Source organism: Neolamprologus multifasciatus, chromosome 3 (genome assembly GCF_963576455.1).
Source record: "Neolamprologus multifasciatus chromosome 3, fNeoMul1.2, whole genome shotgun sequence".
Taxonomy (NCBI): domain Eukaryota; kingdom Metazoa; phylum Chordata; class Actinopteri; order Cichliformes; family Cichlidae; genus Neolamprologus; species Neolamprologus multifasciatus.
This window is the reverse complement of record NC_140441.1, coordinates 33,238,542-33,262,727: the sequence shown is the minus strand read 5'-3', so window position 1 is coordinate 33,262,727 and position 24,186 is coordinate 33,238,542. Positions and strand designations below refer to the sequence as shown.

General features: G+C 39.6%; 2 protein-coding genes across 2 annotated transcripts in view; one reads left to right on the top strand and one right to left on the bottom strand.

Annotated features, from left to right (window-relative positions):
* Positions 1 to 24,186, bottom strand: part of LOC146522634 (uncharacterized) — a 518,363-nt gene that overhangs the window by 169,469 nt on the left and 324,708 nt on the right. The gene's annotated exons all lie outside the window — the stretch shown is intronic.
* Positions 8,280 to 14,354, top strand: cnpy3 (canopy FGF signaling regulator 3). The gene is made up of 6 exons (XM_085153568.1): positions 8,280 to 8,546; positions 9,276 to 9,402; positions 10,279 to 10,375; positions 11,220 to 11,342; positions 11,451 to 11,568; positions 11,924 to 14,354. The coding sequence occupies exons 1-6, from the start codon at positions 8,444 to 8,446 to the stop codon at positions 12,214 to 12,216; spliced, it is 861 nt and encodes a 286-aa protein (XP_085009694.1). The 5' UTR covers positions 8,280 to 8,443; the 3' UTR covers positions 12,217 to 14,354.

Genomic DNA, 24,186 nt, shown 5'->3' with positions numbered 1-24,186 from the left:
CTCCCAATCTTGAATCAGGGAGCTTTTGTGTGTTTGGCAAATGTATTAAACACTACACTAAACTGACTATTACTATAAACCAATATCCCCCTCCAAATAGAAATATAAAAAACACAATCTAAAGCTGATTTTACACTGGCACGGAGATGCATCATGGCTGGTCTTTAAACTCACAGGGTCCATGTGATGGCAATAAAACTCCTTTACATTAGCAAATGGACGTCATGTGGGCTGCCTCCTCCTGGTTCTGTCCCAGCAGCTCCATCACCTAAATCACATTTCCTTTATAGTCACAATACATATGACTTACCCTCTCAAAAACATTGAAGGAACACTTCAGAGTATAGTAGAATATAGCATCCAGTTTGATAAACTTCTGGGATATTGACCTGGTCAGTTAAGTTGCAGAGGCAGTTGTTAATCAGTCTTAGTTTGCATTTGGCCACAGTAGCAAACTGAAACTGATTACCACCTCATGCAGTAGCGTGAAGTGATACCATGACCCTACACAGGTTGCAGAGGTGTTCCAACTCCTCCAATTGCTAGAAAGTTTGAAGGCGAAGGAGTTTCTGGGAGACGGGCAGTTACTTTAGGAGAACCATCCAGAACTGTAGAAGGTCCTTAACCCACCAGCAGGACCAGGACAGGATGAGGACTGGCAGAGCTACAAAATGATCTCTGACCAAACAAACAGACTTCATGAAGGTGGTCTCCCAGCATCCTTACAGGCACAGTTGAGCCAGATTGGCATTTACTATAGAATACCGGAATTGGCAGGTCCACCTGTGCTTCTCACAGATGAGAGCAGGTTCACCCTGAGCACATGTGACAGATGTGAACAGATCTGGAAGAAGTCATAGAGAACATTATATACTGCCTGTTATATTGTTTACCATGACAGGTTTGTTAGTGGATTACTGATGGCTGAGGAGTCAGGCTAGGCCATGGCACCCGGACAGACATTAGGTATCAGGATAATATCCTGGACCCATAGTAAGCCCCTATGCTGGTGCAGTGGGTCCTGAGTTCCTCTTGATTCATGTCAATGTCGGGCCTCATGAGGAAAGAGTATGCAGGCAGTTCGTGGAGGATGTTGCAAGGAGTTGATTCCATTGACTGTCCAAACACTCTCATGACCTAAACCCAACAGATAGACTCCTGGGACATTATGTTCCAGCCCATCCAACGCTACCAGATTGCAGTTAAGACTGTCCAGGAGCTCGGTGAACGCCTGGTCCAGATCTAGGAGGAGATCCCGAAGGACACCATCCGTCATCTAATTAGGAGCACACATACAAGCACACAGAGCCCGAACAGACGGATTACTGAGCATGATTTTGAGTTGCTGCAATGAAATTTTGGGAAGACGGACTAGCCTGCCACATCATTTTTCTCTCTGATTTTCAGGGTGCCTTTGAATTCAGCCCTCTTTAGGTTGATAATTTTCATTTCCACCAGTAAGATCCTAATAAATGATCCAGTCCATATAACTACCTGTCCAGCGTGATTATCTTTTCTCAAATGAGATCTGATGTGTTTTCTAAATGGTCCTTTAATTTTTTTCAAGTAATGTGGCCTTGTTCCTTGTTCCGCACAAACTTTGTGTTTGTCTCACATTTACTTTGTTGGGTTCTGGTTAACCTATTCTGGAACCAGGGGGAGAGGGAAAAATTAAGAGAAGCAGAATTTATGAGAAAAAAGGAGGATTACATGATTTAATATAATAACCAGGTGGAAGAAACTGATAAAACAAGGTCCTTGTTTAGTTGTTTTTTGTTTTTGTTTTTGTTTTTGTTTTTGTTTTGTTTGTTTGTTTTTTTTTGGGGGGGGGGGGGTCTAAAATTTGCATTGCTTGACTTTGAACAGGTTTGATTATTTAGATCTTTCTCTGCCGACAGTTTTTCGTCTGAATATCATCCTCTTTCCTAGACCTGTTTTCTCTTTTGCTGTTGTTGTTGTTTTTGCCTGTAATGACCCAATATACTGCCTTTTATTGAGCTTTTTTCCCCGGTATGTAAAATCAGTGATCAGAGTAAAACAGCAGAAAAACTTTCAATGCAACTTTTCATGAAAACACTTTTTGTTCAGTTACAAAGCCTCTGCTCACAATTCGCTCTGTTGTTTCTCTTATCCGAGATGCTTTCAGGGGTCAGATTGGTGTCACTTGTTTCACTTTAGTGTTTGTATGTGTGCGAATTGGATCTAAACTGATAAAAACCTGTTTCTTTTTGTGCTCTTTTTCCTCTGTACGTGCTGAGAGCGAGAGAGCTTTTCAGCAATGTGTCATGTAATCTAAATGTATTAATATTTTTATTCAAGGAACAGCCAGAAAGGAGAGCAGTAGAGAGAGATGAGTTTTTTTAACAAAGCCCTCGCTTGCCCGCTGTGTGGGCTGCACCGCTGAATAAAAACCAGCTTTCATCTCTCTTTTTTCTTTCTTTTCTCTCTCTCTCCCTCTCTCTACATCAACCTCCCCTCCACCAACTCAGTGTCAAGTTCTGCTATGAGACACACAGTGATCTGTGAGTGTGTGTGTGCGTGCACGCATTGTGCAATGAGAAACTGGCTGTCCTTTTGGCAGGCAGCAGTACACTGAAGCACCTCTCAGAAAAACTGGACTATTATTGAACCACTGACAAACGCTCTCATCTCATTTTGCAGCTCTCTCTCTCTCTCTCTCTCTCTCTCTCTCTTTTTTTTTTACACACACTTTCAGATATGCAGTCAGAAACATTCAGGCACACAGACAGACAACATATGCACACACATAGATACACCTCTACAGATAAATTCTGTTAAAGTCCTGCAAGGGATCTGGGGAGTTTAGAAAGTTTATGAACTTGAAGTACAGGAGTTCCTCAGGGAACTTACCGAGGTCCTCTGGGGGTTACAGAAACAAAAAAACATAAATTATTTTTTAAGAAACATTTACAATTATCATTTGGCGTGCAGTGCAAATCCAGTATCCATCCATCCAATCATCTCTCCTCATCCAGCAGCTTAAACGGTAGAGCGCCATAACATCTGCGTCTAACTTCTTCCTGTCAACACTTCACACCAGCGAAATGCTCAAGTGTTCCTTTTGTATGGCTGCAGTAATTTTTCTGCTGTCTACTGAAAGTAATTGGTTTTATTTTTGGCCTGTTGTTTGTTCTTTGTTTGGTGGATATCTTGAAAATTTCAAATCCAAATAGGGGTGGACAGTATAAATGGTATACGGTAGAAATGATATGAATTTTGCCAACGGTAGAGATTTTGACTATACCGCTCTACCGCGATAGCGCATGTTGATGGTGTCATCAAGCTGCGCCTGTTTTGGTCGAAAGCTTGGCAGTGGCTGTAAGCAATATATCTGCAAATTATGCCGGGCAACAGTAATAGCAAAGAGTCGAAGCACTTTTGGAATATGAGGAAAGCCAAAAACAGCGCTTCCTCCACTTCCCTATTCATTAGTGCTGAATTCTCTCGCAGCTGCTCTATTCCCATGTTGTTGCAGTATATTAAGGATTATCTCAGTTGTTCTCCTGACTGAAGTTTGGTCCGTTTACAGCATCCTGCCATGCAATGGCATTTGTCCCTAACCATTAGGAGCCCCCCTGTTAATTTTTATCGAGTGGAAAAAAGTTTGCGTTCATCCTTCAGCTTCACTGTATTATGCTAACATAGCTGAGTCGCTAGCTAACATGTAGCACATCATTATATACCAGCTAACTTCAATAACTCTACAAACGTCACTGCTGTTTAGTTTTCTGTCTTCATTTATGTTGGAAGTGATAACAGAGCTCTACGTTTTAATTTTTTCAGAAATCTCTCAGTCAGAACATGGTATGAAATGTTTAGGTGGAAGCTAGCGAGCTAACTTCCTGAAAACTTCTAACTCCGTTGAATTTAATAAATTCTGTTATCATGGATGCCTGGATGTTAAACTTAATTGTTACACCTGGTAAAGCAGCAACGCTGAACATTTTATTAAAGATGAAAGAATTTAGACAGTTTTTAACTCTCAGTGATGCTGCAGGGTTTGTTTGACTTTGGGACCTGAAATGGATGAAGTTTTTGACCCAGATTACTCCAAGGCTCCTGATTACGGGAGCTGTAATGCTCTGACAATCCATCAAGTGGTGCGGCTTCGTAGCTTACCAAAGTTGTACTAAAACATTTTTTTAACAGGTTTTTGAGTGCCGTGTACCACATAAAAACGTTTCGAGTTCAGTAAGCACAACCAGAATTCATACATAAGGCACACTGTCTATTTTTTTTTTTTTTTTATTACAGGATTTTAAGTGCACCTTATAGTGCGGAAAATACGGTATACATAAGAAAATAATATACCACGATATATATTGTTACTCCACATGCTTCAAATTATACCGCAATATAGATTTAAGGCCATATCGCTCAGCCCTAATTTCAGGTTCTCACAGTTCCAGATAAACTCTTTAAATATCTTGTTTTATGCAACCAAAGGTCCAAAAGACAAAAAAAACAAAAACAAAATGAACATAAAGCAACAGAGCATCATGTCTGAGCAGGCCAATTTGAGATTTTGCCAAAAAAATTAATTAAAGATTCTACAAAAGGAAGTGCAAAGTTATTGGCCCTATAAGTGAATTCAGACAAATGAGACACGTTTTTCCTTGAATTTGTGGCCCACACTTTTATTGGAGTTAAGGGATGTTAAAAGTGTAACAGGATTATAAAAATATTTGGTAAATTAGACAATGTCCATCTGGTCCCTCTCTCCCTCAACCTTTTCTAGCTCTTCTAAGGTGACAGAGACAGCAGTGTTCCCTCTTCACCTGAGAGACATAACCTCTTCAGCATGTCCTGGCTTCAACCCCGGAGTATGTGCCCAGTTACTTGAAACCACTACCCCAGTAAGTCTGGGAAGCATCTTAATCAGATGCCTGAACCGCCTTATCTTGCTCCTTTCACTGTGGAGATGCAGTGCTTCTGCCCTCAGCCCCTCTGAAATGACCAAACTCCTCACCCAATCTCTATAGAAGACCCTAGACAAACTTCAGAGAGAATTTTGTTCTTTTCTTCAGTACCCACAGCCTGTAGCCGTTGCGTAGTTGAGGTAAGCTAACAGCTTTTCCTTGAGGCTCAGCTTTCTCTTCAACACAACAGAGCAGAACAGGATCTGCATCAAGCTTTTGCTCCTAACAAAACTGTTTTTAATTAGCAGCTATTAGAGTTTGAAGTAGAGCTATTCTGTTCATTAACAGCTTTGGATTTTTATCCAAGGACTATGGCTTTGCATAATTAACCATTCAAAATAGCTCCTATTTGTCTTTCACTGGGCCTTTGTTCAGCCTCTCTCTTCAGTCTCTGTCCGAAACAAGCTGTTTTCCTCTTTTTAGCTCTCTTCTGATTGGCTGCCCATCACAAACAGGAATCTGAACCCTGTTTACCAAACAAATTTTTGCAATTTTGAGATTTTTGTGATTTTAATTTCAGTTTTTTTTGTTTTCAGAAAATCGTTCCGGTTAGTGTTTACACCACATTTGCTGATTTCAGTTCAATTTTATCCTTTAATGTTCAGTTCTAGTTTTCTTGTTGTTACTTTTACTTCATGTGGACACACATTTGTCAGGGCAAATTGTGCAAAACATTTGAAACAGAGTACTTTAATACAAACAAAATACTTCTGGGACACATTCACAGTCATGCAGACTTCCCAGACTCAACAAGCATGTTCCTAAATACCTCTTCGTGCTTGCTGTGTTGGCCAATTCGGCCAAATGAACAAAAACTACAATTGAAGTGATGGATGGATATTATAACTGTTTCCAGCCCGACCTCAACACTGAAATGGATACGCAGAAGAAAAATGCTCTTTTTTAACAACTCAATTTAATTATTCTCTAGCTCCCTACGAGCATCTGGTCTTACACACATGTACACACATTAAGTTGCGTGTGGCTGGCATGAAGCTATTGGCTAAATCGCTAAATGTCCAGTGACCGCGAGCCAATCAAATGTCTGCACATGTGCACCACGAGCATCACATCCACAGGCACAGGTGGATGATAAGCCAAGAGCACATCTGATAGTTCCCATAACTGCATGCAATCCATTATTTACATGGAAATGGAGATCAGAGGTCAAAGGTCATAACACAGGCAGCTCAGTATCAATACAGATGTGAGGCAATGAGTAGCTCTGTTAGTCTCACAAGGAAGAAAGAATGGAGAGAGGGATAGATGTCCATCATCTGTTCAGCGTTGCATAACAGGTGAAGCCTGGCAGAACTTTCGGTTGGTGCAGGTCTCCCTCTGTTGGATGAAACTAAAAACTGCACCTCAGAGCACTGAGTCCAAAGACTGTCTGTAGATCAGAAGTGCCACTCGTTGCCAGGACTGCTCACTCTAGTTCACCACAACCACAGAGTGTAGGCGTGAAAAAGAAATCCTGATACAGTCACAGATTATTAATGTGACATTATGTTTCACAAAGAGTCATTAATTAATCAATTAATTAAGCCAAAAGAGTAAAAGTATAGGTATACAGATGTCAGTGAGTGACAGAAGGCCAACTGTGGATCAAACCTCCCTCATATCACTTGTTTTAAAATAATTTTTAAGCATTTTAAAGGTTATGATTGAGTTATGAGTTACAGGACAACAAACAAAGTAATAACAAAGTATAGGCCACTTTTTTTGGAAAAAATTTGTTTTTGGACTAAAGATATTTTTGGTTCTTTACCTAAGATGTACACCAGGTAAGTGTACATCTTGTGCAGAGTACAGTCAGATAAACATACAATATATATATATATATGTGTGTGTATATATGCACAACCTCTGATGATGTGTTGTGTGCTTTTCTTGCAGTATTATGTAGATATTGAGTCCAGTGATAGAAGATTAGTCTTTATAATCATCTCTGTGATCTTTATGACTCTCTGGAGAGCCTTCTTATTTACGTGGGTGGTGTTCAAAGTTAAAAAAGGGGCACATAGAACCAGGCTGAAGAACTACAACCCACATTCTTTAAGAATCTAATATGGAAATGCATCATACTTTATCACTGTCATCAGGTGGGGACCATGCAAAGCTAACTTAGCCTATGTTTTACCTGATGGGTACAATGTTACTGTTGAGGTGTTGCTGCTGCTCCTGCTGCTGACAGTTCTTAAAGGCAGGGCTGTGTTGATCTGAGACTGTAGACTGTAAAAAGTCCATAGGAGAGATGGGAGCTGATTAAACAGGTGTTATGAGATAATAATAAAATGCAAAGATGAAAAGGTGACAACACTTGGAACCATAAGGCAACAAAACTGTGAGAAATAAACTAGGCTGTGAATAGGAATCACTCTTTGCCTCTCCCTCCTTCCATCTCCTCATCTCATCTATCACTCTCCACTTGCTGTCCATCTGAGAACAAGGCACAATTTACTATTGCATTGATCTATTATTTAATTATCCACTCTTTAAAACTCTTACACCCAATCCATAATAAAGTAATAATAGAAAAATGTTATAGAACCAACACATTGCAGGTGTGTTTATTATTGTTTTTATACTTGAATGCCTCGGCAATGCAACAACTGGTACATGTGTTATTGTTACCTGTGCTCTTTTTAATTCAGCTGGTGAGGGATCCACTGCCTTTAGCAGCTCCTTTTGTCACCATTTCCTCCTTATGTCCTTACAGGGCATGTCTGGACAATGTTATATCATGAGTAATGATTTAAAAAAATATCAATATACATAACACACACACACACACACACACACACACACACACACACAGACATTTTATATCTTCTCCAGAATACTGTATGCATTATGGCTACAAGTTTGCATCATGGTGCTGATCTGGAATCCTTCCCTTATTGTTTGTTCCTTGTGTTATAATAATAAAATAATTAAAATGAAAAAAATATTAAGTAATAAATATAAAAAATGTATTATAATAATGTATTTATGATGATTCAATTTGTTTGACTATCCACTCTGTGAAGGCAGAAAGCTTATTAAATGTTTAAACTGTAGAGATACAATAATGTTGCTGTGTCTGTGAAGGTTCTCAGTAAAATCTCTGTAAAATCTGCATTTTGTCCTATTTGAAATATAAATCTAATCTAATCTGTTTCTTAATGTATCGACAGTATTGGTCCCGTATTTACTTGTTATTGGATGATACCAAAATGTGCAGTTTTGCGCAGGAGTAGCGCGGAGTGATACCTCTTATCTTCCAGCAGCTCCTCGACCCTCTGCCTCTCATTGGTCCAGCTCCTGCCACTGATTCTTCTCTGATTGGTCCGGAGATCCGGTTGTGTAACGCCCTTAACGGAAGTGATCGGTCGCAAGTGAAGCAGCAGGAGTGATGGTACAGAGGAAGGCGTGAAAACAGGGGAAATAACGGTGCTTTACGGAGTTGTTTGAAAGTCAAATAAGCTTTATGACAAGATAAAGACTCGGAGAGAGCAGACGGGATGATTTTAGCGGTATATTTGTCGTTTTTTCTCCTAATTTCCTCGGTCGGAGCAGCGAAGGATGGGGACGATGACTGGGTTCATCTGCCCAACAAATGTGAAGGTAAGGCGGCTTGTGGTGCTCAAAACGGGCTCCGAGGACCTCTAAGAGTCCTACAGCAAATAGAGAAGTCATAATACACGTAGTATATGTGCTAAGTATAATTTCCACTCTGTGTGGGTTCACACTGACAGCAGGCTGTTTGTGTTTGTGGAGGAAGTCGCACTGAAACAGGATTATGTGAAACATTAAAACAGGAGTGCTGTTGGGCTTAGCTAACATTTCACATTTGTAAGCTTTGCTTTTAGGTTTTTGCTCTTGAAATTACTCCATTGGCCATTTCTTAGCATCAATACAAACACTACCCTGTAGCCTTGCTTTTAAGTTAAAGGTGCTCATTGTAGGTATGTTATTTTGAAAATCCTGCTACTAACCCATCCCCTCTCATAGCTGCTGTACCACCTGTCCTCTGCCAGGTCAGCTTTGCCTCTTGTCCAAGGGGTGGACTCCCAACTCCACCATGCTGGACTGCAGGTGGATACGGTAGTCCCCCGTTTGCTGTGGAGCACAACTCCAACCAGAACCTACTCTGAAATGCAAAGGAACGACTACCGCCTCCACCTGCAGTCCATGACAGTGCAGGTGGAGTCCATCTGTGGGGAAAAGCACACTTTAAATGAAATGGAGAATCTTGATGACATCAGTGACCCGATAGGACGAGTTTAACTGCTTTGTTGAGAGATTGTTGAGGTTTAAAGGACTTCTTCTCATTGTCTCTGTTTCCCTTTCCAGTCTGTAAGTTTGTCAGCATCGAGATGAAGTCGGCGTTCGAAGAGACGGGGAAGACAAAAGAAGTCATCGATACGAAATACCGCTTCATAGACAGCAAGGGGGCGTCGCCGATCAAATATGTCAAGTCGTAAGTTTGAGTGTGTGCGCGCCTGGTACCGGGAAATGGAGCGTAAAAAAATAAGAGTCCGGTTTCAAAGTAGAAGTGAAAGCTGCTCTGTGTGGAGGGAGAAGTACGCCTGGCTGATTCTGGATCTTTCTCTCGCCCTCAGAGACAGACGGCAACAAGGGACAGGAACTTGGTCAGGTTCAGTTCCTGTGCAGAAACTTATTATAGAACAGGGAAGCTGCTGAAGTGCTCTGGGTGGTGTGCGAGAGCAAAGCTCGATGGGAGTTTTAATCTGAAAGCATCACAGTTTTAGGACCTGCTATAAAAAAAAAAGTGTTACAATATTCTAAATGTGGTCGTGAACTCGCATGTTTATGTTCAGTCTGCAGAGCGTGACATGCGTCAGACACGCTTAACTCACGATGTTTCCCTTTTTGTTTTTTTGATTTAGGGTAAGTTGAAAGGCAGCATACGTCTCATGTCTGGACAAGAAATATAACGTTTCTGCTCAACCCCTCAGCTCAGACCCTGAGCTGAGGGGTTGCTATAAAGGCCACTTTACTGTGGATCATTTAGTTATCACCTCAGGATAAAACCATAGACCTCCTTTAAGTATAGGGGTACTTTCATAGCATCCAGGATACCAGCTGAGAAATGCCTTTAGTGTGGAGATGCGCTGACATGAAAACAAAGAGCATCGAGGAGCAGAAAACTTAAATGGAAAAAGCTCTGTAATGTTACTTTGACACGGTCCATAAAATGAAGTTGTGACGTGTGATCAGGTTTTTGGTTCACAGACAAAACAAAAAAAGGGCAAATCCAAACAGAAGGTACAGAGAGAAAAAAGCTTTAACTCTGTCGCCTGCTGGGATGTTTAATGTGTGTGTTTCTCCTCAGAGACCTGAGATTCATCGAGGTTGTAGAAAATGTGTGTCAAAGGCTGCTGGAGTACAATCTGCACAAAGAGAGAAGTGGCAGCAACCGTTTTGCCAAGGTCAGTGTGCGCGGTTCCTTTTCTGTCAGTTTAAATGTTTAACTGCAGTGTAACGGTTATTTTTAAAGACCCTGGATGTGACGCGTGACACTTTCTGCAAGAATCAGTATTTTTACGATTTGGTTTTCAAGCATCTTGTTTTTCAGCTCATAGTTTACAACACGTGAAGCTGCGTGTTTGTTTCAGCATTGTTTCATAAAATGTGTTTTAGCTGAATGTAGTCATGCTGTCACCGTTGCTTCTTCACATGTAATGACTGCATATTGAGCTGTTCTCATTAAAACCCTGAAACTTTGTAGATTGACTTTACTGTCCAAGAAAACTGCTGAAAATAAAAGGAAATGTTCACAAAAACTGAATTCAATGGAAGTTGAACTCCGGCCATAGACGTCTTCATCTCGCTGTTTGAAACTGTACGTGCTGACTGTGAAGCTTCACACTCTAGTTGTGATCACAGTCCGTTAGCCAATGAGCTTACCACAGATTACCCTCTTTGCTGACACTTGAGAACAATAAAATCATATAGTGATAAAACTGGATTAAAGTTTCATTCAGTAAGACCCCAAATAAGTGACTGAGTCCTTAAACTCACTGGGAAAATCTTTAGCGGTCCAATCAGAGGGCTTTTTTCCTCATTTTTGGAGTAGCTGTGGCTCACGGGTAGAGCAGGTCATCTGCTAATCATCAGGTCGGTGGTTTGATTTTAATGCTCAGTCTGTTGCAGCAGCAAAACAGCACATATCGTCATCAGTGTATGACGATGATTGTTTAGCTTCTTTTTAACGTAGTTTGGTTTCTATGCAGTCGTCCATATTTGTAGTTTTAAATGTGTCATTTGGCATAGGGCATGTCGGAGACCTTCTCCACCCTGCATGGGTTGGTGAATAAAGGAGTGAATGTGGTGATGGACATTCCCTACGAGCTGTGGAACGAGACGTCAGCTGAAGTGGCCGACCTTAAAAAACAGGTGTGTTTATATATTTATTTAAACATTCCCAAAGGAACCAAAATTAAACTCCAAACATGGTCAAATTTTCATCTTTTAAATGAAATTTGTGTGTGTGTGTGCGGTCAGTGTGATGTGATGATAGAGCAGTATGAGGACGTGATTGAGGACTGGTATAAAGGAAGCCAGGAGGAGGACCTGACCACGTATCTGTGCGAGAAACACGTGCTCAAAGGACAGGACAGAGGTAACGCTCGTACACACAACTCTGACGTTACATCCATGTTGTTGTTTTTGTAAATCATGATTCCTGATCGTTTCAATTTTGCACCCCTTTCTTTCCCTTCTCACATGTCCCTGTATTCACCTGAGTTTTTGAGACCTTTACACCATCAGTGTAGTAAAGAGCTTAATAAAAACAATAGAATCCTCAATGACGAAACAAATATTGTAATTACAAAAATAATAATAATTTTGAAATCAAAATATGTGCAATAAAATAATTGTCGGGACTTTCAGATTTATATATTTCTCTTTGCCTTGCTTTCTGTTTTCCCGATCTTATTTTCCCGCCACGCCTCTCCTTCCATTTTTCTCTCCAGCCTGCCTGAACGAGAACTGGAAGAAGGGAGACCAGGCAGCGATTGCAGAGGACAAGAAGAAGAAGAAAAAGAAAAAGGGAGGGAAGAAGGGCAAGGGCAAAGGTGAGGAAGGAGGCGAGGGAGGAGGAGACGGCAGCTCGGAGGGAGAGAAGGCGAGCAAGAAGAAGAAGGAGAAGAAGGTGAAGAAGAAGAAAAAGAGCAAATCTCCGGTGGAGAAGACGGACGGAGGGGTGTCGTCCGACGAGGAGATCCAGCCGCAGGTGCCTCTGTCTGGGCAGAAGACGGAGCTGTGAGTCCTGTATGTGGATCAGTCCTCCAGAGTGAAACCTGCTGAGTCAAAGCAGCTTCTGGAAACATCTTCAAGTGTTAAAACTGAGGTTCAAGTCATTGAAATCCCGCGCTGTTACATGTTTTGAAGTCATTTTTCAGGTTTCATGAGGGAGAAATCAGATGTATAATCAGTTACGTACAATATTTCGCTCCTTTTTACCCCCACTTCAGTCATTTAACGGTTTTTAGTAGAGTCTCCATTGGAACTTAAAGGATGATGTGGTTATCATAGCTTGGGACCAGTTTTTCTATTGGTTTTCATAATGTTTGTACTTTTGAGGCCACAAACGTGAAAAAGACTTGAATTATGATTTCTGGGCTCGACATCATTCTTAGACCAAAAACATAAACACTTTAGGGATACGTGAGAACCATTTCTCAGTATTTATTGACAAATCATGAATTATCCTGTACTAATACATCAAAAGAAAGTCTCTAGGTGCACTCTGTATGAATGATTTTACAGTAGGGCTGTGCGATATGACCAAAATCTCATATCCCGATATAAGAATTCTATCGTCCCGATAACGATATAAATCACAAAAATGTAACATTTTCTCTAAATTCTGTGAATCTCGGGCATCTCGACTTGCGTTAAGTGTTTCCAGCAGTGCGTCATGTAGCTGGAGTCGAGTGTTTTAACCGATGCATGAAACTATACATTTTTAGACATAAGTTGTAACGGCCGCCGTTTTCTTTGTATTTATTACACGGCGTGCTGCGGGGAAAAGCCTGTTCTAACGTTTGAGTCTAAAGTTTATTTTTTAGCACCTTGCGGCTCTTTTTTACTTCTCATACGTAAATAATCTGCTCTTTCACGTGATTTAGTTTATTTTGAAAAGTCTCAACAGGATCTTGAGCTTTATTGTGAAAGGTTTATGTGGTACATAAACAAGCGGACACGCGATGCTGTTACCGTCATTGTTGCTAACGACAACTCATAAAAACAGGCGCTTGTCTGTCCGTAGTGTGGTTATATAAAATATAAGAAAAAGAGAGAACTTTAAGAAATTAATACAGCCACTACAGTGACCATCAAAACGATGAATAAATCTTGCCGCAAGCAGTTTATTTTGCAACACCACGAAACAAACAATAGCGTAAAATGAAACGATAGACGTTTTTATATCGTCATCCGATATATATTGTTATATCGAACTTTACAGTGCTGTACACAAACTATATACAGAGTATAAACCTGTGTGAGTCGCAGGGCATCCATGTGTTTGGTTTTCCGTCTCTCGGTCAGTCTTTCTCTCTGTGTCTCACGTGGGCAGAAACTTCAATCGCAGCTCCGAACTGAGACTCTTTTTCACTCATATTTTTAAATATTTTTGTGCCCTTTACAGCTGTAGATCTTTGACCCTCAATGAGCATTTTATTAGGAACACCGACATCTTTGTAACTTTGACCGATCCGCTACACTTTCAGTTATTGTAGAGCTGCGTGAAAATGTTAAATGCTATTGTGTAAATAACAAACATATTATGAAATGACTTTTTAATTCTTTCTGTAAATAATCTTTCCACCTATGTGAGCTCGTATCTCAGGATTAACTTACTAAAAAGACACCACGTATCATTTGACTGATCAGCCAGTTTGCTGTTATGTCAGTGGTGTTATTGTGAAGTTTTCATACGTTGTGTCCAGCTGGTTCACATGTATGAACGAGCAAGCGGGCTGCCCAAGTGTTCCTAATAAAGTGCTCTAAACAAATGATTGTTAATCCAATGTTAAAGTTTTTCTTTTATTTCCCACTGTCCTAATTTTTTAAAGCCCTTCCACAAACTGATGTATTAGCTGAAATGCCCCTTTAGTCAGTAGATACAACGTGTGGTACTGATTTCCTGTTTGCTGTTCAAAAAGCTGCTATTGAAGGCCTGTGTGTGTTCGTGCTGCCGTGTGATCGTCAGGCTCCTGAACTGAAGACGATGAAGGATTGTGCGTCTGTTTTTATGCATTTTCTTAAGAGTGAACGTGTGTGGGTGGGTGTTTTTACGAGATTTCTATCCTGAGGTAAAAATGCTGGCTGTGTTGTATTGAAGTTGCTTTTTGAAACCACAAGCAGATGCATCAGTGGATTAATAAACAGGTTTCAGAACTCTGAATGTGTTAGAGATATTTTTTTTAAATAGATGTAATGAAGCTTTCAGTCTGTTATAGTTAAAGTTTCATACAATTATTTTAAAATGTGCACCTCGGAGAAGTAGTGTTATCTTTTCCTTAGTCAGCTGTGTGGGCGTAGTCCACTTTTTCAGCTACCAGAGGGAGCCAGAGTTAAGGACTTGCTCTGTTAATGATTTTCCAGGTCCTGTAGTCAGGCAGTCGTTTCTTCAGTCTAAGGAAGGAAGAACAGATGCAACATAAATCATGTTTTTAAAGTAGTTTTATCATTCTGACTATTTTTCCATGCATCAGATTTTTATTCAGTTAAAGTTTGGATTTCATTATTTATTTGTTATCATTTCAAGTAAATGTTACTGTTTGAGTGAACAGTTGTACACAGTTCCATATTTTCACCCACAAATACTTTTTCTCTTCTTGTAATATAGATATAAATAAATAAATGAATAACATTTAAAGGAAAAGGCTATTTACTTTCTAAAGCATACATTAACAGACTGGTATAGATTCAAGGTGCTGTACCAAGAAGTCAAAACAACATAAACGCACACCATGATTTGTTGTGTTAATTTTGTAACCCAGCCATCAAGGCTGCTTGATTTGGGTCAGTTTGGGTTGTTTTCTGGGGAGCTGGGTAATGTACTGTAACCCAAAGTGTTGGGTTGTTTTTCCAGCTTCACACTCAGATGAGACGGTCCATAAGTTTTTGAGCAACAACAAACTGTTTTTGTATTTTTGCTTCTGTTCACCACCACAGGGGATTTCATTTCAAGAAAATATGTAATCAAAGCGCAGACTTTAATTTAAAGGCTTTTACAAAAGTGCAACATTAGTTGTTTAGGAACTACAGACTCCTTTTCCACACAATCCCCCATTTTCATTGTCTCAAAAGACAGTGGCACAACCCACAAGATGTACCAGGGGAGGCCTGTTTGCTTCTTATTTTATATAGGATAATCAAATCGAATGAAGGTCACAGTTTTGGACATTTAGCTGTGTAATGTAACTTATTATAAAAAGTTACATTTCACTATACAGCGCAACTACATTACCCCGGTTTCGATATAATGTAATTACTTTTGCAAAATACATCATATTTGCATTGTTCTATAACATTACTGTAAGCAGCTAAAAATAATATAAAATAAAAATATTTTTTCAGAAGGCCCGAAAGGTAACCTCTTCCATTAGCAGAAGACAGATTTGTAAAATTGTAAAAATGTAATTAAATACACTCTGGAGATCTGTGGAAGATTGCTTCAGCTACTGAAAAACAAATGCCAGGCATAACTCATTAAATTTCAGTTGTCTCCAAATTTTGACATATTTCTGAGTAATTCAAATTTTAAGATACCTAAACGACTTACAGACGACATTTTCTTTTCCATTGGTAGAAACAATCTTCCATAGAAACTTGTTTAGCAAACAACAAAAAAGGTACAAGTTGTCTCATTTCTTTGTTTGTTTTTAATTTTGTCTCAAATTAAAAATCAGCTATTTAAAAAAAAATGCTGTAAAGTGAACTTTTTCGCATATTTTTGGCCAAAGTTTTAGCAGACATTATCAAATTCAAAATAACTTGCAGTAAAATGGTTAACTTGCCTAGCAACACTGGCTGAGAAGGCGGGGCTTAGTAAAATTTGCAAAAGCTGAAGACGTAGCTAAAAACTTTTTTGGCTGTTTTCACTGAGATCACATTTATTTAGCTCACAATCAGGACAAGGCAACACTTTATAAACAGCTGTCAGTTTTTTACTCACTTTTCTTCTGCTTTACAAAATTGGTAGCGCTCATTGCTAGTTAATCATTTCAGTCACTTCCATTATGTCTTAGTTCTGGTTAATGGTGTATCTACACTGCAAACTTCCACAACCTTTCTCACTGACCCTTCTGTTGATGAACACAGACTACCGCTGAACACCATCAAAACTTTGGACAGCTTAGTAGCGGACAATCATAGCAGAGGTACTTACAGTGGGGCAAAAAAGTATTTAGTCAGCCACCGATTGTGCAAGTTCCCCCACTTAAAATGATGACAGAGGTCAGTAATTTGCACCAGAGGTACACTTCAACTGTGAGAGACAGAATGTGAAAAAAAAAAAAAAAAAAAAAATCCATGAATTCACATGGTAGGATTTGTAAAGAATTTATTCGTAAATCAGGGTGGAAAATAAGTATTTGGTCAATAACAAAAATACAACTCAATACTTTGTAACATAACCTTTGTTGGCAATAACAGAGGTCAAACGTTTTACTATAGGTCTTTACCAGGTTTGCACACACAGTAGCTGGTATTTTGGCCCATTCCTCCATGCAGATCTTCTCAAGAGCAGTGATGTTTTGGGGCTGTCGCCGAGCAACACGGACTTTCAACTCCCGCCACAGATTTTCTATGGGGTTGAGGTCTGGAGACTGGCTAGGCCACTCCAGGACTTTCAAATGCTTCTTACGGAGCCACTCCTTTGTTGCCCGGGCAGTGTGTTTTGGATCATTGTCATGTTGGAAGACCCAGCCTCGTTTCATCTTCAAAGTTCTCACTGATGGAAGGAGGTTTTGGCTCAAAATCTCACGATACTTGGCCCCATTCATTCTGTCCTTAACACGGATCAGTCGTCCTGTCCCCTTGGCAGAAAAACAGCCCCATAGCATGATGTTTCCACCCCATGCTTCACAGTAGGTATGGTGTTCTTGGGATGCAACTCAGTATTCTTCTTCCTCCAAACACGACGAGTTGAGTTTATACCAAAAAGTTCTACTTTGGTTTCATCTGACCACATGACATTCTCCCAATCCTCTGCTGTATCATCCATGTGCTCTCTGGCAAACTTCAGACGGGCCTGGACATGCACTGGCTTCAGCAGCGGAACACGTCTGGCACTGCGGGATTTGATTCCCTGCCGTTGTAGTGTTACTGATGGTGACCTTTGTTACTTTGGTCCCAGCTCTCTGCAGGTCATTCACCAGGTCCCCCCGTGTGGTTCTGGGATCTTTGCTCACCGTTCTCATGATCATTTTGACCCCACGGGATGAGATCTTGCGTGGAGCCCCAGATCGAGGGAGATTATCAGTGGTCTTGTATGTCTTCCATTTTCTGATGATTGCTCCCACAGTTGATTTTTTCACACCAAGCTGCTTGCCTATTGTAGATTCACTCTTCCCAGTCTGGTGCAGGTCTACAATTCTTTTCCTGGTGTCCTTCGAAAGCTCTTTGGTCTTGGCCATGGCGGAGTTTGGAGTCTGACTGGTTGAGGCTGTGGACAGGTGTCTTTTATACAGATGATGAGGTCAAACAGGTGCCATTCATACAGGTAATGAGTGGGGGACAGAAAAGCTTCTTACAGAAGACGTTACAGGTCTGTGAGAGCCAGGGATTTTCCTTGTTTGAGGTGACCAAATACTTATTTTCCACCCTGATTTACGAATAAATTCTTTACAAATCCTACCATGTGAATTCATGGATTTTTTTTTCACTTTCTGTCTCTCACAGTTGAAGTGTACCTCTGGTGCAAATTACTGACCTCTGTCATCATTTTAAGTGGGGCAACTTGCACAATCGGTGGCTGACTAAATACTTTTTTGCCCCACTGTACATTCTACAACTGTCACAATAGTATCATAATAGTTGCAGAAGTAGCAGAAATGCTCAGAAATTCAAAGCATGCTCTTGTTTTGGTGTGTCATATGTGACAATTTGTTGTGTCGTTGTTCGCCACAGTTGTTAACCGAGTATTTGATTTGGGCTAAGGGTAAAATGCAGTCTGAGCTTGATTCCCCGGGCTTTTGGGAAATGTGCAGAGCTTTAAGTCACATATAAAATGAAACCAAACAAGAGTCTTCATGCTTGGATACAGAAATAGTACCTTTTTCTAAGTTATATTTGTCATAAAATTAATCTTAACAAAGGATATAAATAGTCCTAAAAGGACACAACCGTGGACACTGCTTTGTGTTTTTAACATGCTTTACATTCAGGCAAGTCAAGTTTGAGTTCTGAGTTGGTCAAAATGGAAAAAAGGGACACCAGTAAATGTCCTTTTAATTTGTGATCTGCTCTTATTTTCATGAGCTTCACCACTCTTTACGTAGCACTGTAAAAATGGAAATGATCAATATATTACAAGTAACGAGTGTTGCTGAATTTTGTGATGCTGTTTGTGTGGCTACTACAGATGTATTGCTGCATCTGCCACCTCCATGAGAGTGGGTTGTTATCTGGCCTCTGTGCCAGGCTGTTATTATTTTATGTCATAGCCCTCATTGGATGCTGTAATTTGCCTTAGTTTGACCTCTATCGTGACATGAACTTCCTCTTTGTCATTTTCCTATTTTTTATTTATTTATTTTTATTTTTTAACAAGTCCTGTCCTATACAGATGGTGTTTGCTTGTTATTAATTCAAGCTTTTGTGCTGGGAAAACTGGCTACAGGTGTTTCAGCCCTTCATGGTGCTATATGGACGATGTGGGACAAGTTACTACTAAGAGTGGGCTGAATTTTTAATTTATCTATCTTTGAAAATTTCTTATGAAACTAAGTAGAACAGTTAAGCTTGTACAGTGTCACAACTTTTGCTGCATGAGGTTTTCTCCAAAATATTCTCAATTTCAGCCCAAAGTCTTCAGGGAAGAACAAAATCAATTCATAAGAAAACCTGGTCATTCAGTGTATTTATGTTGGCATGAAAGAAGCAATGGGTGACCTCATTTTTAGGGAATGTTGTGGAAGCTAGACCTGAAGTGTCCCAGTTTATCTATCAATCAATCAATCAATCAATCAATCAATTTTCCTGTAGACTCCTGGTGGAGCTTAGGGCCACAACACCACGCCAACAGACTCTGTTCTGGGTTGTTCTCTTCAGCTGGGTCCACGTCATTTTGGCGGCCTTCACTTCGCTCTCGACAGATCTTCTCCATGTCTGTTTGGGTCTCCCCACTTTCCTTTTTTCTTGTGGGTTCCAGTCCAGTGCTTGCCTTGTGATGTTGTCGGATAGTTTTCGGAGTGTGTGGCTTACCCAGCCCTATTTTCTCTTCTTGATGTCTTGACCGACCGGGTTCTGGCTGGTTCTCTTCCACAGGTCTGTGTCCAAGATCTTCTCAGTCCATCTGATGTTAAGGATGTGTCGCAAGCACTTGGTGATGAAAATCTGTATCTTGCTGGTAATGGTGTTGGTCACCCGCCACATTTCGGACCCATACAGGAGGACTGCTTTCACATTGGTGTTGAAGATGCGAATCTTGCTGCGCTGGGATAAGGCTTTGGAGTTCCAGATGGGTCGCAGGGAGTTGAATGCAAGCCTTGCTTTGTTGATCCGGCTCCTAACGTCTTCATCTGCGCCGCCATCTCTGTTGACTATGCTTCCTTGGTAGAACTACTGTATAAGCTTATACAGTAGTCACTAAACATGGTGCATCTGTCTTCTTACCTTGATACAACCAACATTCTGGAACAGGGTAAATTTGGGTTCCTAGGACCATATTACCTTTTTTTTCCAGTTCAGTTCAATTCAGTTCAGTTAAGCTAATTCAATTCATGTAGCATCAAATCAGAACAACAGGTGCCTCAAGGCAAACAAACAAGAACAAAGAGAAAACCCGAACAATTATACAACCCACCCAAGCACTTGGCGATGTTGGGAAGGAAAAACTCCCTTTTAACAGGAAGAAACCTCCAGAAGAATCAGGCTCAGGGTGGGGCGGCCATCTGCTACAACAGATGAGGCTGTGAGATGTTCTAAAATCCAATCTTCATTTTCCAGATCACATTTGTTCTTCCAAGATAATAGTCCACCACATGCATTGAACAGTTCCCAGGTTTAGTATTTTCATCTGTCTCCTTAGTTTTCTTTGCTTGATGCAATAATTTCAGTCTTCTGAAATGGAGTAACATGACCACAGAGGATGTCTTCTCATGTGATTATGGGAAACTACTCACTGCATCAGTTAATGTTGCCAAACAATGGAAGACCCTTACTTATTTGATTATTAAATCCACTTTAGAGGGATGCAGAGTGGATTTACTTGTTTTTAGTTTTTATTAGTTTCAGGATTACCTTCAGTTTCCTTTTATTGTTACATATTAGTTCGTTAAGAGCAGTACAATAATATAATAACTCATACAAACAGTCAACAGACAGTCATGTACAAATTTCCAGTTTCAATAGATTTTGTTTGTGGTGGAAAAATTTCATTAAATTTGATGCAGCCAATGTAATCAAATTCATATTGAATGTGTCACATACACAATCATACACAGAATGACATGCAGTGAAATGGAATCATTCATTGTGTCTTTTTTGTGTTTTACACCAAAAAATTGATCATAACGGAAAATAATAATTTTTTCTTATTTACAAGAAAAACAATTTTTTTGTTAGTTTTGATTAATTTAATGTTGTATCTATATGTTTCCTGCTTTATTTCCTGCAAACAATCTATGACCTATAATGTTATCTTACTGAAGATACTGATACTGACACACCTGACACACCTACACACAGCTTGACTTCTGAACAAACCAGAAAGTGTGATGCAGTACCTCCTTCAAACTGTAGGTGTCACCCCATCATTAAATGGGCCAATAATTTTTGCCTCACCTTGCACTGAACTGACCAACAGCCAAATCCACTTAAGCTGAGACGAAATGAAATGGTGTGTGTGTGTGTGTGTTTCTGAAGCACAATCTATCCATCAGCTTTTCCTCCCTTTTAAAAATCAAATCCACATACACATATTTTTGTGTGTAGTAAGTGTGTGCTTCATGGTCAAACTAAGGTATCAGTCATCTTTATCTTTTGGTTGGTAGGTCTGTGTGTGTGTGTGTGTGTGTGTGTGTGTGTGTGTGTGTGTGAAAGAAAGAGTGTGTGTTTGTGTGTGTTGAAACAAATAACATTTATCTATCTTTACATACAAATATGTGTTTGCTCTAAATATGCCTATGTATGTGTCCTGCATGAGAACAATACTGTGCATGTGTGTGTGTGAGGTCCTGGATGTGTTTATTTGTTGAATAATTCACAGCTGGGTGTTTATAGAAGACTCTACGGCCTCAGAGCTCCAATAACACAGGACAAATATTGTGACACACACACACACACTTTATCAGCCATTTCAGGGTTGACAGTTTATTTGGACACTGTGGACGCTGGAAATGGAATGTACAGACACACACACGCGCACACACACACACACACACACACACACGTGTATGTGTACCCACGGAAGCTTCTCAGTGTCTTCATATGTCCCATATCTCCCTCTTTGTCAGTCCCTGTGGAGGCCAGTGATTTTGTCTATGTACAGGAAGTCGGCTTATATGGAGACACATGCAGCACACATTCATTTATTCAACGTTCACTGATTTAACACTGTGGTTTGTTCCGGCAGATAAAATATTCAATATCAAGTCACAAATGACACATTTTTTCTCATTTATTTGAAAAATGCAAAAAACGATTGATTACGCAGATGGATTGAAATAGCGATAGTATCGATATCGATGCTGATATTGGTGTTAGACTGATATTAGTGCAACAGGATCGATACTTTGTTTCTATGCTCAGCATGTAGCCCACTAAATTGTGTTCATTTATGTTTTTTTGTTAATAGAAAGTATAGCTTAAATATAAACTATCTGAACCTTTTTGTGTTGACTGTCACGTCTATTTTTATTATAGCTTGTGGCACATTTAAACAATCCGGTCGTTAAGTGATGACGTGACGAATCCTACTTCCGGGCCTAAAGTAGTCTGCGTTTAATATGGCTTTTGTGTTGTTAACATGTTTAATGTTTTGTATTTTCTTCTATTTAATCTCAAAAAGCTCCTAAAACAGTCAGTGATCACTGTTGACCTCCCTCGGCTTTTATTACCACTAATCATTTATTTAAGCTCAGTTTTTAAAACCTTAGGATGTAACTACAGCCCAGCCCATGCAGCAGTATATGAATGACTAACCTCGTATCTCAGTTGTTCTCCTGGCTGAAGTTTGGTCCTTTTACAGCATCCTGCCATGCGATTACATTTGTTCCTGACCACCGAGAACACTCACGTTAACTTTTATCGAGTGGAAAAAAGTTAGCTTGTTTATATTATGCTAACATAGCTGTGTCGCTAGCAGTCACGTAGCACATCAGCTATAACCAGCTAGCCAAACTTCAGTAACCCTACAAACGTCACTGATGTTTAGTTTTTCGGTCTTCATTATGTTGGAAGTGATAACAGAGCTGTACGTTTTAATTTGTTTTCAAAACCCCGCAGTCAGGACATGCTATATTGTATTTAGATAGAAGCTAGCGAGCTAACTTCCTGCTAACTTCTAACTCCGTTAAATATCATAAATTCCGTTTTCATGGATGCCTGGATGTTAAACTCAATTGTTACACCTGGTAGAGCAGAACGCTGATCATTTTATTAAAGATGAAAGACTTTATACAGTTTTTCAACTCTCAGTAATACCATAGTGATTGTATGGACCTGCAGCGGAGTTTAGGCCCAGACACAGCTAGTGACATCAGACTTAACAACCGGATTGTGAAAGGTAGAAATCATTGATGTAGGGGTCATTAGAATGTTCAGAATATGCAAACTAATAATTAATGATCTCAAAAATCATGTGAAAATGTTCTCCTCTACATAAACCATATTTATAAGATAAAAGTATCCATATCAATATTGGTACCTTGTATTTACTTATTATTACACTGCTACCAAATTTGCAGTATTGCACAGCACTGTCAGTTACTGAGTGGTTGTAACGGTCACTGTAACAGACATGCCAGTGAAGTTTCATCATTGCACAAATTACAAGTTCATCATATTTATGTATTCAAGACAGAGATATCGTCAAAAAAATAATACTATGTTTCAACTGTTTTTAAGTGTCTTAGCTTCTCATCACAGTATCTTTGAAAATTAAACTGAAAATTGAGCTAAATCTAAACTGATAAAATTCACTCACTGTCATCTCTAAATGACACTTTATTTGCTTATATGCCAATATCAGCAACAAGGCCAATGTATTGAAGCATTCCTAATAATAATAAATTCAAGATCAAGCTTTATTATTGATCAGCGTTCTCTCATTTTTCTCCTAATATTGTTTTGCTGGGTTTAGTTTTTAAGAGGGCCTTTTTATGTTTGTTTTTTTTTTTTTTTAATTAAAACAGAGCAGATTTGCATGATTCACGTTTCAAACTCAATACAGTTCAGTTTTTTACATAGTGCCAAATCACAACAACAGTTGCCTCAAGGCACTTTATATTGTAAGGTAAAGAGCTTACAATAATACAGAGAAAACCCCAACAATCAGATGAACCACTATGAGCAAGCGCTCTAGCACTTGTTTATAACTGTGTTGTTTGGCTCTATGTCTGAACCTGAGCTTTTGTGCGTTCTGACCTAATTATTTTAAACTTTGGCCATGTTTAATGTGATCATCCACCGCTGTATCTGTGTTTGTATGACAGAAAATAAGGGAAAAACACAGTAGGTCCCATATAGTGTGTTTGTACGTGACTCCATGTAAAAGCTAGAGTGTGAATAGGCAGATGTAATGATAAATTTCTGTTATTCTTTGAATCATAGGATGTAGCATACGAAGGAAGTCTTGCACTGAACTGAACGTCCTTCAGTGAGCAGCTGGTGGAAAAATATCACCCCTGAAAGACACACACACAGTAACACTGTTGTGTGCTCGGTAGTTGTTTGGTGATGGAACAGAGAGAAACGGTCTGCTCTAATCTGGAGAAAATGAAACAGACGTTTGAATGGAAATATTGATTCTTCCTCCAATTTCAATCTTCATCTGGTATTA